This window comes from Pongo abelii, chromosome X, assembly GCF_028885655.2.
Source record: "Pongo abelii isolate AG06213 chromosome X, NHGRI_mPonAbe1-v2.0_pri, whole genome shotgun sequence".
Taxonomy (NCBI): domain Eukaryota; kingdom Metazoa; phylum Chordata; class Mammalia; order Primates; family Hominidae; genus Pongo; species Pongo abelii.
The window spans coordinates 91,343,727-91,361,815 of NC_072008.2; the positions used below are offsets into that span (position 1 = coordinate 91,343,727).

General features: G+C 36.7%; 1 protein-coding gene across 7 annotated transcripts in view; it reads right to left on the reverse strand.

Moving 5' to 3' along the window:
• Positions 1-4,815: 4,815 nt before the first annotated feature.
• The window catches only part of CHM (CHM Rab escort protein), a 182,370-nt gene continuing 169,096 nt past the window's right edge, over positions 4,816-18,089 (reverse strand). For all 7 annotated transcript variants that reach the window (XM_024240276.3, XM_054543979.1, XM_063720978.1 and 4 more), the window contains 2 exon segments: positions 16,737-16,897; positions 4,816-8,495 (listed from right to left, as the gene is read on the reverse strand). In XM_024240276.3, the coding sequence (XP_024096044.2) occupies positions 8,304-8,495; positions 16,737-16,897 (353 nt within the window). In that variant the 3' untranslated portion in view covers positions 4,816-8,303.

An 18,089-nucleotide genomic window follows, 5' to 3' on the forward strand; every position in this document is an offset into this window, starting at 1 on the left:
TTGCAGTTGTTTGATATCTCTAAAATCTCCTTTAGTCTGTAATAATGCTTCCTCTATTTTTTTTTCCTGTGCCAGTTAATTGTTGATAAAATTGGGTCATTTGTCCTGTAGAATTTTACACGTTGTATCCTCATGGTGTCACTTAGCATGCTTTCCTGTCCCCCTCAGGCCTGTAAGCTGGTAGTTCGAGCTAAAGGCTTGATTAGATTTGGGTTCATTTTATTTTTTTATTTTGGCAAGAATTCTTCCTAGGCAATGCTGTATACTTTCTATTTCAACACACAAGGAAACTTATAATGTCTGCCTTTCTACTTGTAGTAATTTTAAGATTGATCAGTAGGTTCGAGAGATGCCTTTCAACTACAGGTTTTAGCAGTCATTGATAATCATTGCCTAGGTACATTATTATACTATATTGAGTTTACAAAACAGTGATTTTTCTAATTCTATCATTCCTCATGCATTTATTAATTGTGATTCTTCTACAAGAACTTTAACAACTATTTGGATATCCTGAAATACAGTTTTTACAGGATATATATGATAATTGCTTTCTTCTCTTTATTTATTAGTTTCTAGAACAAAGAGTGCCTTAGCAATCTTCATGGCTGGTCAACGAGGTTCGTTTGCTTTTTGGAGTATCATTATTCACGCTTGATGTTCAAATGACCTTATCTATGACCAATGGGAGTTCCTTCACATCGGTTCTTATGTTCTTTTGACATGACACCAGTAGACTTTGCTAATTTTCTAGCTAGAAAATATATATTTTTTTAGAATGAAGTAACTGCATCTTGAATGTATATTGATTTTTTGGGGTGGGGTTATAATTGAAATCCAAACACTGCACATATTTAATCTGTACAATTTGATGAATTTGAACATATGCATACATTGATCTGATTCAAATTAAAGAGCACAGGGTTTTTTACTTATCTTTTATATTGTTTTCTTGTTCTAAATGTTAATAATTCCATCAACATTATCTATCACAATAAATATTAGCACTATCATTAAGTCCACTCAATAAAGTTTAAGATTTCTTTGTGTTCTCTACCCATCTCCATATCTTACAATATATACTTAAATACTATGCTTGTATTAGTCCACTTTTGCATTGCCATAAAGAAATGCCTGAGACTGGGCAATTTATAAAGAAAACGGGTTTTATTGTTTCACAGTCCTGCAGGCTGTACAGGAAGCATGATGCTGGAATCTACTTGGCTTCTGGGGAGGCCTCAGGAAACTTACAATCACGGTGAAAGCAGAAGCAAAAGAGAACTTTTAAATGACTAGGTCTTGTGAGAATTCACTCTCTACGGTGAGGTGGGTGCCAAGAGGACTGTACTAAACTATTCATGAGAAATATGCCCTTATGATCCAATCACTTCCCACCAGGCCCCATCTCCAACATTAGGGATTACAACTCAACATGAGATTTGGGTGGGGACATAGATCCAAACTACACCAATGCTTTGAAGTCACTTAATTCTACATATAGTTATGCCAACAACTCAATACATGGTTATTAATGGTTTCACATTTTACGGATTGCTTTTGGTTTCAAAGTCAAAACTATAAAACAAAGTACAAAGAGGTCTAGCTTCCATTCCTCCACCCTGCCTCCTCCCTTTCACAATAGGTGACTATTTAAATATGTGTTTTGGAATGCCCCTACCTTTCTTACACAAAATGAAGATATACACGCACATTTGTGTATATTGTTCTGTCACTTAAAAGTGTATTCTGGTGATCACATAGGCAGTAGTTTCCTAATTCCGTCTTACAACTGCATAGTACTCATTGTAAGAGATGAATCACAGTTTATGTAACTAGTCACCCATTGATTATTACCTTTCATATCTGAACTGCACTTTATAAAACATCAATGTAACCCAAAGTCTGAAGTCACTATTTTTGGAGGTCCCACATGCCACCTAAGAACTTGGTGTTGGATTACTAAACAGATTCAAATTTTAAATACAACAATACATGAATACTTGCTAGCTATAAAAAACTGGAAAACTAAAACAATTGTGTAGAATTAGAAGTCTTTTCATTCTCCCCCTATGAATACTAATCTCTTCCCAACATAACCAGTTACCATTTTAGTATGTAACTTCCTAAAAATTTTCTATGATAGGCATATATATGTAATAAACACAGGGTTTTGATTTTTACACATATATACTTACCATTCTGTGACTTGGTTTTTAAACATGTTGGACATATATTTCATACAGATGCACCTCACTTTTCGCAGCTGCATAGTATTCTATACTATTAAATGCATATATTAACAATTCAAGCCAGTCTCCATTTAATGAACATATAGGTTATTTCAAAAATTAAATAAAACCACAAAGCTATAGTGTGGAACCTTGTATTTTGTGCATATGTACAAAACATTCTATAAGCTGGGTTTTTAGAAATGAAAGTGTTTGGCCAAAGGCTATCTGCATTTAAAGTTTTGATAGGTTTTGATTTGCATTTCTGATGCCAAATAAATCATTCTACCAAAAAGACACATGCACTCATATATTCATCAATGTGCTATTCACAATAGCAAAGACCTGGAATCAATCCAGGTGCCCATCAATGGTAGACTGGATAAAGAAAATGTGGTACTTACACACCTTGAAATGCTATGCAGTCATAAAAAAAAAAAAAGACGAGATCATGGCCTTTGCAGCAATGTGGATGGAGATGGAGGCCACAATCCTAAACAAATACAGGAACAGAAAACCCAAATCCAGCATGTTCTCACTTGTAAGTGGGAGCTAACCACTGAGCACATGTAGACATAAACATGGTAATAACACACAATGCAGCCTACTAGAGGAGGGAGGGAGGGAGGGAGGGGGACACGTGTTGTAAAACTACTTACTGGGGTGCAGCACACCAACATGTCACATATATACATATGTAACTAACCTGCACGTTGTGCACATGTACCCTAAAACTTAAGTATAATTAAAAAAAAACAAAAAACTACTTACTGGGTACTATGTTATCTGGGTGATGGGATTCATATCCCAAACCTCAGCATCATGCAATATTCCCATGTAATACTCCTTCATATGTACTGCCTGAAGCTAAAAGTGGCAATGAAAAAATGTGTAAATATTAAAAATAATGTCATTTTAATAATCTGCAAAAAAAAGTTTTGACAGGTTCTGCCAAATTGCCCTTTGAAGAGGCTGTAACCTACTTATGTACTTTCTTACAATGTATGAGTGTCTTTTCCCCTACATCCTTACCACTCTGGCTATTATCAGTCTTTGGGATTCTGCCAACTTGATAAACAAAACATATCTCCTGGGTTTGTCTGCATTTCCTTGGTTGTTATGAGACTGGATTTTATTATATAGCTTTAAGATGTTAATTTCCAGAACTTTCAGGATGGTATTGACATATTAAAATGTGATTTCCACACAACCTTGGGCAAACTTATTTTACTTTTAAAAATAAGAGAAAAAATGCTATATTAATAGTACACATAGAGCAGTAGTTTCTAACATATTTTAGAAATGGAAATGGAAAAATTAAGTGCTAGTATTTCATCTTTTCAAGCTCTGGAGAAAATGCTCAGCTAAGTTGGTACACTCATTCTATTTTTTTCCCCACACATAAAAATTCTGAATAGGACAATTCACCGAGGCTTCTAGATCAGTTACAGTGTCCACCTCTAAAGAATGTTTCTTTTAGGAGTCAACTGTCTCATTGACAGGAGGAAGATTTACACATGCAAGTCCTATTAACATTAATAGGAGTTACAAGCATAAATCCCCCTGCAACGATAGACCAAAAAGACCCTACAGTCTACCAGGATCCAGGTTCTAATAATTACCTGTCATACTGTCCTAGGAGTCATCACCAGAAAGAGCAGACGTGGCAACTTATACCACAAGGGTATCTCATTGCAGCCCCAAAGCTAAATTGTGCATCAATGGAAAGAAAAGTGGCCTTCAAAATGTGACTTGGGATACTAAGTGTTAAACCACTTAACCAGTATTTTTAAACAGCCGTCATTAAAGAAAATTCAAACATTTGGAACCATTTTTTTTTAAAGTGTGACTATTGTATGAGTTTCAAGGTACTTGAAGGATAATACAGCTATTTATTTAAAAATTCAATTAATCTTATCTTTCTTAAAATTGATTAATAATCTCACAGATAAGCTGCCAGTTTTGAGAGTCCTGTTATCTTTTTAATGTCTCCTTACTGAGGAACTTTAGAAACTACTTGAAATTGACAGAAAGTGTCAGTCTGCTTTAATTATTTGACTCAATAGCAAATCATAGTTTAGTGAATAATTTCTGCATAAAAAGAACATCAGCAGTCTCTTGTCTGTTGCAAATGAGTTGCTGGGGACTCAAACCCCTTAAAGAAAAACATTTCAGGTTCTCATTTACCAAGCAGATATGAAAAACCTTTCAGATTCTCATCATGTAAGTGAGATGTGAAAACAGTCTGTAGGCAATCAATCTTCTATAAATTCACAGCCCATGCCGCACAGCCTCTACAGCACTGATTCCAAACAGAAAAAGGTCTCATCCACGTTTGTTTGATATTGGCACTAATGTTGGCATCTAGAACAGTTTACAAAGTAGCTCATGCCCCTATATTATTTCATTGCTTTTCTCACAAACTTAGCACAGTTGGCAGATGCCTAAAAACAAAACCAAATATACAGCTTGACAATTAACTATTTACATACTAGACTAATATTAAAACATAAATCAGGTTAAAGGCAATCTTCAAATTCTTGGCATATATAAAAGATGCAAGTACTACAAAATATGACACCATGACTGAAAAGGATTTAAAAGTCTTTTATTTCCTCTGAAAACTTACTGTTAAAGTGTACAATTTGTGAATAATCATACATTCATGCTTTTTGAAATACATCTGAGTAAAAGACAAATTATTCAATATCAATAGCAGTAAATAACTTATTTGCAAGAAAATTATTACAATTCCTACTGTAAAGAATCACCAACCACTATTTAGCAATTAAATTTCAACAAATTTTCTTTGGAACTCTTTAGGACTTTAGACAAAGGCTACCAAGGCTGCCAATCCAGGTAACTATGGCAGTGACAGAAGTCAATCATTAATATTGCCATTATTTTAGACAAAGGGCTGACAATCTCAGAAACTAGTTCTAGAAATTATCATCAATGTGGCCATTTTACTGTGGACAAATAAATATTATGGGAGATAGGGAACTTGTTACTCCATTTTCCTATAGAAAAATATATAAATTGACCTTTTATATATACACAGGTATGTATACACACACAGTATATGTTTTTCTGAGCAGGCACACCAACTAGGAAAAAATACAATAGCAACATAGGATTAGGTATTGGTTCTCATACTGGTCACTAAACTGAATGGTATTAATCATTTTTGGTTAATAAGAAGCATGCATAACTAAACAGTTTAAATACACGAATCAAAATTCTTTAATAGCATTTTTTGAAATTTTAAATTAGCTACTGAAAATTTTCCACTATGTACAATATATTAATTTTATTAATATGACTTCAAGCTTAAGGTTTTATAACAAAAGATGTTTCTTTTTGATTTAAAACTATAAGAACAAATATTTATTTGCAGTAATTAGGATAGCTAAAAACAAAGCTCTAAGAATAATTTGTTACATTTTGAGGCAACAAGAAATATATAAAGTTCTTAAAGTCTTTTATCAGTTGTATGATATTTTAATCATCATGAATCATGTTCAGGAACTTTTAAACATTTCAATCATATTTAATAAATGACCTGAAAGAGAGATTCTGATGCTGGCTAATGGATGAAACAGGGTACAATAATGGACCACAAACTATCTCCTCCATTGTTCTACATATAGGCGGCTGCAGTAAGGCCAATAGAATTTTTGTGGTTATTCTAGGCCTACCCTGATTGTCTGTTTACATGAATGTGCATGCTGCATTCAAGCGGCCTTAACTCTAAGACCGTAACAGTACAATATCTTTATTGGCACGATTTACTGCAATTGTATTCAGACTCAATCGTCTCATCTACTGGAACCTTTTATAATATATTGCTGATATCCAGGGGCAAGGCCAATACCCGGTACATTAATAGGTATGTATTAGACATTGAGTGCATATGCCTCAGCTGGGTTTCAGGAAACATGATTTGATGTAAGAAAAATCGAATCCCTGTGACAAAGTAGGTTATAATGTGATCCTACTGTCCCTGATTTATGTGACATTATAAAAGGGGACGCGAGGGAAAGGGGACTAAAGAGATGGGGAGGGGCTGTACACTGGGAGGTAGGGATATGAGCAGCCTGAGAGGCCAGTAAGTTAAGTTCTTCCATTATTCTGGCTTGAACTATATCTGCAGTGGGTAGAAAGGTGAGGCAAGAGCTATATTCCTTGGTTCTTTCCATTTCCCATGAATCTGTGACCTCCCACAGCTGGCTTCCTTTAAGAACATCTCTGAAACCTGGTGAGGTCAGGGACCAGCTGCAGCTGAAGTATGTAAGAACTATGTACTTTACACTGGAGCCATGGCTTCCTGACAGACAATATAGGCCAGATGTTGTGGAAAAAAAAAAAAAAAAAACCCAAATAGTTCATTTGTTTGTTTATTTACAGGCAATTATAAGTCTAAATTATTGCTCAAATAAAGTAGACCATCAGAGCTTGGCCATTTGAGAAAATTTAAATATAGGCAACGTCACTGCAGCTTGGTTTGCTGCCTATGTACAGCCCTAACTTTTTTTTTTTTTTTTTTTTTTGAGACAGAGTCTTGCTCTGTCACCCAGGCTAGAGTGCAGTGGCAAAATCTTGGCTCACTGCAACCTCCGCCTCCCTGGTTCAAGTGAGTCTGCTACCTCAGCCTCCAAAGTAGCTGGGATTACAGGTGCCCACCATAACACCCAGCTAAAATTTTGTATTTTTAGTAGAGACAGGGTTTCGCCATGTTGGCCAGGCTGGTCTCGAACTCCTGACCTCAAGTGATCTACCCACCTCAGCCTCCCAAAGTGCTGGGATTACAGGCAGCCCTAACGTTTTTATGTAGAGTACATAATAGGGCTTACCAACTGTCATACACAATTTGGAGTCCTTGGTGGTTGCAGGTTTACCTACCAGAAAAGGAATAAAACAATTTATAGAGTGTTTTCCTTAGTAATATTTCAAAACCACAATTCTACTTGTTACTATTTTTACTGGTCTGTAAGACTATAAAATACTACTTTAAAAAAGAAATTTTCATTTAAAAAGCTTAATGCAATAAAAACCCTGTGATCTATTTTGTTTGGAAGTTGACTGATAGCAAGCAATTATTTCCTGCATGAGACTTTTGAGATTCATCAAGTCAATGGGAAAATTCTAAAACAATTTTCTTCTGGCAAACCCATTCTAAATATGGCATTGCATTTGTCTTCATAACCATTCTCATATAGTAGGCATAGTAATACTATTTCCACTTTATATATGGAGAAACATAGGCTCAGAAGTTAAACAATTTACCAAATATCATCAGTAGGACAGCCAGGATTAAATTAGGTCTGTAGACAATTAGCCTAATGCTCTAGTTACTTGACAGACAGAACATCCAAATACCAATGAGCCTATCCACACCTTTCCTTCCATTCTTTCATTTCTTCATTACTGACCTTTCCCAATATGTAAATAATTTACAAACAAATAATCACTACTGATACTAAAAAACACTACTGACTTGTTCGTAAAAATGTCTAAACACCTTTATATTAGCATTTTCAATGATTCTCAACATAGAAAGCAAAACAAACCTGTATTCCAAATACAGGCTTCTATGTAGATCATGATACTTTAAGTTTTTCTATCTGTTTTTATCATTATGTTATGATGCTCTTGTCCATAAAGAAAATATAATTCAAATAACCAAAGAAAATACGTGAGCTGGTTCTGAAAATGTGACTTTCAAACAAAGATCCAAAGTGGTAAGCAAAATTGTCCTAAGACCATGGAATTATTAACAATGCATAGGATCACTTTCATATCCACAGTTACATTCCTGAGAATCAACTGATTTATAATTTTCATCTGCTAGTCACGTGAGTTTGGTATTTAAAATGAGCAAGTCAATGTGCTTTATAAGTGTTGTGTGTTCTTGGAATGTCCTCTATAAGGAAAATCCCCTTTTGGATTTCTATTACCTATTTTGCCTTATAATTGCTGCTGCTTTCTAACATTTCTCAAACAGTCCTTCTATCAAGTAGACTCTGAGACCAGTCGAAATTTCCAAAGTTGGGTATCCAGTTTGGTGTATATCCATTATTCAGAGGACTCCTCTAGGTTTCCAAGGTTTGTGCTTTCCTCGAAAGTCTCTGAGTTAGCCTCTGGTATGGCAATGGATTCTGAAGTCTCTGGCTGTAAACCGTCTCCATCAAGGACAATGTCTTCAGGATTTGGTGGAGGGGGACAGAAATCTTCATTGGGGCAGATTTCCTGGAAAAGTGTTTCAGCCTGGCCAAGGAGGAAAAGATAAAATCGTTTTTGGAAATCGGTTTAAAATGTGTGTGCATTTCTGGCATTAACTAAAAAAAATTAAGTGTTTTATCCTTAAAAATTTGCTTAAACAGGTTACAGTACTTTATCAGAATACACGAACTTCTGTAAGTCTGTTTTCAGAATTCTATGACTTCTCCCTTTAATTCTATACATGTATTCAGGTCCACTCTTCAAGGATGGCAGTACCTCATCAGGTTCATTATCAAGTGTTCAGATTGTTGAGAACTGAAACACATTCATTCTATATATCAATAGAAATACAATTTCCTTAATATTGTTTATATGATTTCTTATAGAGCCTTGATATGGTTTGGTTCTGAGTCCTCACCCAAATCTCATCTCAAATTGTTATCCCCACGTGTTAGGGGGTGATTAGATTATGGGGGCAGCTGTTCCCATGTTGTTCTTGTGATAGTGAGTTCTCAGAATATCTGATGGTTTAAAAGTATTTAGCAGTTCCCCCTTTTCTCTTTCTCCTGCCACCATGTAAGATGTGCCTTGCTTCCCCTTCACCCTCCGCTATGATTGTAACTTTCCTGAGGCCTCCCCAGCCATGTGGCCTTGTGAGTCAATTAAACCTTTTTTGTTTACAAATTACCTAGTCTCAGGTAGTATCTTTACGGCAGTGTAAGAGGCACTAACACTAAGAATTGGTACCAGGAGTGGGGTACTGCTAAAAGATAACCTGAAAATGTGGAAGTGACTATGGAATTGGGTAACAGGCAGAGGTTAGAACAGTTTGGAGGGCTCAGAAGACAGGTAAATGTGGGAAAATTTGGAACTTTCTAGAGACTTGTTGAATGGTTTTGGCCAAAATGCTGATAGTGATATGAACAATGATGTCCAGACTGAGGTGGCCTCAGACGGAGATGAGGAACTTATTGGGAACTGGAGCAAAGGTGACTCTTGCTATGCTTTAGCAAAGAGACTAGTGGCATTTTCTCCCTGCCCTAGAGATCTGTGAAACTTTGAACTTGAGAAAGATGATTTAGGGTATGTGGCAGAAACAATTTCTAAGCAGCAAAGCATTCAAGAGGTGACCCGGCTGATTCTGAAAGCACTCAGTCATGTGTGTTCACGAAGAGATGGCTTCACATTGGAACTTATGTTTAAAAGGGAAGCAGAGCATAAAGGTTTGGAAAATTTGCAGTCTGACCATGTGGGAGAAAAGAAAAACCCATTTTCTGGGGAGGAATTCAAGCTGGCTATAGCAATTTGCATAAGCAATGATAAGCCAAATGTCAATAGACAAGACAATGGGGAAAATGTCTCCAGGGCATGTCAGAGATCTTCCCTAGGAGGAAAAATGGTTTCGTGGGCTGGGTGGGCCCCACTGCTTTGTGCAGCCCTGGAACATGGTACCCTACATCCCAGCTGCTCCAGCTCCAGCCATGGCTAAAAGGAATAAAGGTACAGCTTGGGCTGTTGCTTCAGAGGGTGCAAGCCCCGAGCGTTGCCAGCTTCCGTGTGATGTTGGGTCTGAGGGTGCACAAAAGACAAGAGTTGAGGTTTGGGAGCTTCTGCATAGATTTCAGAGGATGTTAGGAAACGCCTAGATGGCCAGGCAGAAGTCTGCTGCAGGGGTAGAGCCCTCATGGAGAACCTCTGCTAGGGCAGTGCTGAAGGGAAATGTGGGCTTGGAGCCCCCACAAAGAGTCACTAGTAGGGAACTGTTTAGTGGAGCTGTAAGAAGAGGGCCACTGTCCTCTAGACCCCAGAATGGTAGCTCCACTGACAGGTTGCACCATGCACCTAGAAAAGTCACAGGCACTCAATGCCAGCCCGTGAAAGCAGGCACAGTGCCTATGCCCTGTAGAGCCACAGGGTTGGAACTGCCCAAGGCTGTGGGAGCCTAGCCCTGGTATCAGCATGGCCTGGATGTGAGACATGGAGTCAAAGGAGATTTTGGAGCTTTAAGATTTAATGACTGCCCGGCTGGGTTTTGGACTTGCATGGGGCCTATGGCCCCTTTGTTTTGTCTTCTCCCATTTGGAATGGGGACATTTACCCAATGCCTATACCCCATCGCATCTTGGAAGTAACCAACTTGCTTTTGATTTTACAGGTTCATAGGCAGAAGGGACTTGACTTGTCTCAGATGAGACTTTGGACATGGACTTTTGAGTTAATGCTGGAATGAGTTTTAAGACTTTGGAGGGCTGTTGGGAAGGGATGATTGGTTTTGAAATGTGAAAAGAACATGAGATTTGGGAAAGGTCACGGGCAGAATGATATGGGTTGGCTCTATGTCCCCACCCAAATCTCATTTGCAATTGTAATCCACAAGTATTAGGGAGGGACTGGTGGGAGGTGAATGGATTATGGGGGCAGTTTTCCCCATGCTGTCCTCGTGATAGTGACTTCTCACAAGACCTGATGGTTTAAAAGTGTTTGGCAGTTCCCTCTTCGCCTTCTCTCTCCTGCCGCCATATAAGACATGCCTTGCTTCCCCTTTGCCTTCCACCATGATTTTACATTTCCTTAGGCCTCCCCAGCTATGAGGAACTATCAGTCAATTAAACCTCTTTTGTTTATAAATTACACAGTCTCAGGTGGTATTTTTATAGCAGTGTGAGGACAGACTAATACAAGCCTACATGTGATACTGGTATAGTCTAATTTAGCATATAGTAATTTTAACAAGTCACTGTTCAAATGAAGAAAACTCTTCACTGTTTGTTCAACTATTTGCTTTTTGATATAATTCCTATTCCCTGGACTTTAAGGACTATAGCACTTGTTTAAGCTCATGGGTTTTGAAAAATACTGACTCAGTAAAATACTCAGTAAAAATACTGGCTCTACAATTTAGCAGCTATGTGATTTGGGGAATGCTTTCTCAATTTCTGAGCTTTGGCTTCCTTATCTATAAAATATCAGAGATTAAGCTGACATATATGATAGCTATTTTCATTATTACTAATAATAACATAAGTAAAAATGTCAAGATTTAAGCTGAACTTATTAGTATGACAGGGTAACAGAATAAAAAAACTTCAAGGGTATGTTTCTGGACACGCCAATTACTATAGACAATTTAAGTTTTTAAATACTTAATTGACAAAAATTATATATATTTAAGGTGTACAAGGTCACTTGATATACACTGTGTAATGATTACCACAATTAAGTTAACACGTCCATCACCACTAATAGTTACCACTGTGTGGGTGTGTGTGTTTGTAGTAAGAATACTTAAAATCTGCTCTCTTGTCAAATTTGAATTGAAGAATCCTGTCATTTATGACAAGATAAATGAACCTGAAGGACATTATGCTAAGTGAAATAAGCCAAGCACAGAAAGATAAATACCACATGATCTCACTTACATGTAGAATCTAAAAAAGTTGAGGGTGGTTGCCAGGGGCTGGGGAGTGAAGAGCTGTTGGTTTAAGGGTATGAACTTTCAGCTATAAGTTCTGGGGATCTAATGTACAGCATGGTAACTATAACTAACTGCATTTTTTATTATGGCTATTTGGAAATTAAACATTACAGATGCCTGTCTTTGCTCTCCATCCCGGGAACTCACCATACTCCTTTGCTAGAGACACGCAACCCCTGTAGAAGCAGGACCTAGGTCAGACAAAGCCATTACCTCATACTTCTGTTCCCCTAATGGTCTTTTTGTCTTACATCTCTATCTTTACTATCTGTAAAAGTTCTCCCTCCCTCCCTTTTAGCCTTGGCATGCAAACAATCATCAAATTCTATCAATTTTATCTTCTATCTCTTAACTTCATCTGTTCCTTCCCCACTGACATAGCCCAGACATGCACCATCTTTCAACTAGACGACTACAATAGCCTCAGAATTGGACTGGTCTCCTTGCCTCTAGAGTTCCCCCATATAATCCATCTCCATGCCATCCTCAGATGGGTCAATGGAAAATAAAATTCTGTTTATTCCATTTTTGGGTTAAAATTCTTCAATGACTCCCCATCACCAATAGGATAAAATCCAAGATCCCTACTATAGAAAATAAAACCCTTCAGGCCTACCTTCTCTGATCTTATCATATACCACTTCATCTAGCCTCCATCTCTCAGACTTCTTGATTTACTAATACCTGTTTATTTGTATGAAACAATACACCATGATATTTATCTTTTACATCCTGGGCTGGTACCAGTGTTATTCTTCACACCCAGAATGTTTCAATTCTACTGTCTTTGATTTAGATGGAGAATTGCTACTCTTCTATTATACCCCTCTCTGTGAGGTTCTCTGACTCCTAGATTGGGCTCATTGCTCCTTTGTGTTATTTCTAGACTTTGGATATATTAGTACATATACCACACTACACTGTCATTTGTTTACATGCTTTTCTCCTTTACCTGACAGTGATTCCTCCAGGATGACAAATACTTTTAGTCAACTCTGGATCCTTAGTGCCTTGGCATAAAATAGAATGTCAGTAACATTTAATACAAATATTAAGTATGAATATAATAATAATTATTATTACTACTAATTCTTTTACTTCTTCTATGCTAGTTCCTCTGTGTTTGACAGCTTGTTTCCCTTTTGCCTCCTCCCCATAGAATAGCTTTTACCCTGAACTCCAGTCTCTGTGGCTGGATCCCACACCATATACTTCCATATATCTTGTCATGCACCGCCTACCTCCTAAGATTAGCAGCAGTTGCAGGTTGTCACACCACTCTTCCTTGTGTTCTACCTGCTTATGAAACTCCCACCTACAGCCCATCTGCCCTGGCCCTTGTTGATGCCAATTTCCAATAGCCGGACTCCAGCCCTTCCCAAATCTCTCCTCTCTCTAACTCCTGGAACCTCTTAGGGTCAACTGCCATGCTCTGGAAAGTGTATCTAATGCTTCTCAGTCTGCTACATTTTGTTTGCCAACTAAACCTAGTTCTAAGCACAGAATAGTTGATTGGCAACTTTTCATCCTCTTCACCTTTTTTAAGCCAGAAGTTAGCTCAAAGGGCAAAAAATTTCAGGTGGTTAAAACATTGGAAAGGGCTAATTATATTGTGACTTGGTGTCCTCACACTGGGAAGTACAGAGAGAACAAAGTGAATTATTTAAAATATTTCTATGTTTAGTTAACATACATCAACACAAAACAAAAATAAACATTTCATCAATATAGTACTTTAATGTTTTTAGGATGTATGCCTACTCATAAACCGAAAGTAGCATATAACACTGGGTGAGTGTACAAGCACTGGGATCCAAAAGAGTTGAGTTTAATTCTTGGCTCAAGAACTTACTAGCTATGGGACCTCTGGACAAGTTATTTAGCCCCTTCAGGACTTAGCTTCCTTATCTATAAATGGGGATATCATAAATACTTATCTCGTAAGATTGTTTTGAGGACCAAATAAGATAATATATATGAGATGCTAAGGATAGAATCTGACACACAGAAAGTGCTCAAATGAATGGCAGCTACAGAAAATATGACATCTAAAATTGCCCTCTCTCTCTCAAAGGCATGAGAAAACAAATGGCACTACAGTATGTGACCAACCTGATAGTTCAATCTATACAGCTAGCTCTCAACTTAATAATGGGCTGTATATCAAACGTCGTAAGTGACTGGCTAATCTGTCCATAAAACAATGCTCTAAATGGTGGTTAAGTTGCCTGCCCAGCCCAACATCACCCAATTTAACTCATTTTATACTTGAAATAAAATACAAAGAGTATGGTACTATTTATTCTTATTCCCATGGTAGTGACATCTCCTAGAGGGTGGGGCTCCTGAAGGAGTGAGCTATCAATGTCTTGGGAATGAGGACTATGGAACTGTCCAGCAGTACGTTTGGGTAAATGGTACACAACATCTACCAAGAAAAGAGATATATCAGATGTCAGTTTCAGAAAAATAAAAACAAAACTGAAATACAAAAATGAGCAAGTCATAGAAAGAATCACAACTATCACTTAGGTTGGTATTGCGGTGGCAATAGAGAATGTCTTGGAGGCCAGGAGCACACAATTTGAACTTGTGGGTATTAAAGACAGATCACTTTACGTTTTCGGTGCATCTTCAAATCATAAATAGTTCCCTATGAACACAAGAGTGTCAAGTTTACATTACTCAACCTCTATACATTTTACAAATAAGAAAAGATGTAAACCTGCCAACTGGTAAAATGAAGTATTTAATTTGTTTTATAAAAATGAAGAAATCGGGCTGGGCGCGGTGGCTCACGCCTGTAATCCCAGCACTTTGGGAGGCCGAGGCGGGTGGATCTTGAGGTCAGGAGATTGAGACCATCCTGGCTAACACGGTGAAACCTCATCTCTACTAAAAATACAAAAAATTAGCTGGGCGTGGTGGCAGGCGCCTCCCAGCTACCTGGGAGGCTGAGACAGGAGAATGGTGTGAACCCAGGAGGCGGAGTTTGCAGTGAGCCGAGACTGCGCCACTGCACTCCAGCCTGGGTGACAGAGCGAGACCCTATCTCAAAAAAAAAAAAAAAAGAAGAAGAAATCTGCATGGGCTTGTGTTGTCTACACAAGCAAAGTCTAGGTGATATTCTGAGAGCTTTTATGGATAATCTTCATTTGGAAAATACCAATCACCAGAAATCACCAATTAGTGATTGACATTAATTACAGGCTGATACACAGGAATTAGCATGCAGTTTATCTGAATACACAAGCTATTCATAAATATTGTCAATGCTCTTTGAAGTAGGCATTATAATATTTCCCCCAAAATTGATGAGATTAAAAGCTATACAACAAATTTAAAACTGCTTACATTTAACAGCATATATTAATTAGCACCAAAATTAGCACTATACTGTTTTCTACTGTATAGCACGTTACCTCTGAAGATTATCTTCTTGAGAAGCAAATTACCTCATGATAAAATTATCCCTCAATTATCTTCTAGCATGCAGTTTAGATGTTTAGATTACATTAGTACTTGTATTATAAGACCTTACTTAAATTTTTTTGGTTAAAAAATGCTAAAAGTTCATTCAGGGATAAAAATGACCTAAGCTACCTTGCTAAAAACTTGTTGGCAATTTCTACTTGCAAAAAATTAGAACATCAAAGTAAAAATGACTTGATCATTTCAAGCTATAAATGTAGATCTTCAGCCATCTTGGGTTCTCACTAAACTAACAGAATGAATGATGGATGAGAGATGTGACTTCCTACTTTTGTTTGGTGTCACTGGCTGAATATGATTATCCAGGATCACCATCAGGCACTGAAAAAAATACACAAGAATTCTAGAAAAAAACTGCAGATGTCTGTATCCTCATGATAGACATAGCTTTGCTACTATGACTCAAAATTAGATTACAGGCTCAACCAGGACATTTGCTACTATAAGATCCTTGCCACTGGCGGGAATGAAAGTTCCATCTGTGGTCTTAGAACAATGTTAAATTACCCATTTATTGACTTAATGGACAGATGTGCCAGTTCTACCTGTGAAAAGTTTAGAAATGTGTCTCAAAAAATATTTTCTGTTTGTTTTTGTCCTGTCCAGGGCAAAGACGTATATTTATATATACATATCAATATTCAGCTTAATGGAATCATGGCTCACTTTTAGCAGCTCGTATCAAACTGTGCCTCTTCATAGCCCTGACCAGGATGGCTATCACAAACTTCCACCTTACTTTACAATAGACCTCAGCAGCAGTAATGGTAGCTCCTGGGACAGGAATTTGTGTCAAAACATAAATGGAATCAAGTTAACTATGTAAAACTACGCTATAACTTATTTTCTATGATTAAAAAATGCATTAAGACTACTGTAAAATTAATTTTATAAGCCTTAGTAGTTACAACCTTCTTGAAATGACTGTTTACCAAGAAAAATAATTTATGTATTTCAAAATAATATAGCAATCGTCCAACTGTTTAAGTTAGAAACAATGTTTCTTTAAAATATTGGCATTATAAATTCTTATTTATGAATATGTATTTTTAGCATCTTCTATCCTCATTCCCACGATGGAACTCATAAAAAATCCCTGTAACTCAACATTTTATTCAAGAAAGTGAAAATACCTGATCCTGTATTTAAAGTATATTTAAAGTAGCTTTGTAGGTCATAGAAAAAACTTTTAGGGCAAATTACAGAAATGGTATTACTGAGAGATGCTTTTCTAGACTTTTCTCTCCTCCCAGAGGAAAAAATATTTCCCAACCACACCAACATTTTAATACAAAACTGAGAAACATCAAGAGCCTTACCTGTTTGACTGCGTTATCATTTCCTAAACCACAATCTGGGCCAGAGCAGACATAAACGTTGGATGGTAAATCATTATAACAGCTCCTGCTGATGTCTGACGAATCTCTCATATTGAAGTAAAGAGCCCACAGAATTCTTGGCTTTTCTACTTGTTCATTTTCTAAATATAGAAATAAATTTTATTTACATTCTAAAATACAATATGCTTGTCAATTACTACACTGTGTAGCCTATTACCGATTAAGCCATGACTAGACATTGTAGTAAATCAGAGCTTCGTATGTAAACAATTAGTAAATTTGCATCTACACACTCTATTTTGATTAGTAAGTTAATTAGATTTTACTCCAATCATGCTCCTTTGGACTTCTATTACTTCTTCTCACTAGTATCAAAGGGTTTATGATCACATTTATCCTTAAATTTTCCCTATAAAGAGAGAAGATAACATAAATTGATTTCCTTATGTTTCAAATGGACAAACCAACTTGATAAATTATATAGTAATTCAATAGTATATACACATGAAATATCCAGGATAAGCAGGAAGTGAGTTAGTAGGTTACCTAGGGCTGAAGGAAATTGGGGGCAAATGGGAGGTGATCACTAATTGGTATGACATTTCTTTTGGGGGGATGGAAATGTTCTAAAACTGATGGTGGTGATGTTTGGACAATTCTACAAATATGCTAAGAGACAATGAATTGTACACTTCAAATGGGTGAATCATAAGGTATATGAATGATATCTCAATAAAGTTATTATTAAAAAAATAGTAAATACAGGGTTAAGACTTTGTTGTCCTAACTCACATCCTAATGTTTTGTCTTACTGGATTAAAAAATTAATGACAACCAACAAATATCAAAAATGAAGTCATAACAGTGAATGCCATTTTGAGCACATGTTCTCTCATTTAGGAGCATGTGTCTATTATGCATGTTAGGCATTGAGCTAGGAGCTGGGGATATACACATGAAGTAGACTTAGTTCTTACTCTCCTTCCTTGTTTTTGGTTCCCTAATATAGGGCCTAGCACACGACAGATGCTCAGTAAATAACTTCTGAATTGATGTTATTGTATTTTCAGGTATGATCAAAGTACGATGTGCTTATAAAAAGGTCCAACATTATTAATCTCAATGCATAAAGCCTATTTCTTGCTAATTTGATAATCATTTATTTGCCTCTCCTCTTTAAAATTGTTATAATTAAATTTTCTTTGTTTGAAAACATAAAATATTGCTGCTGATACATTTCATTGACTAGATAGAGATTTCTTTAGCCTGAATCTGAACAAAAGTTCAAATTTTGTACAATAATAATGAATGTTTATGAAGATTTCCCAAGAC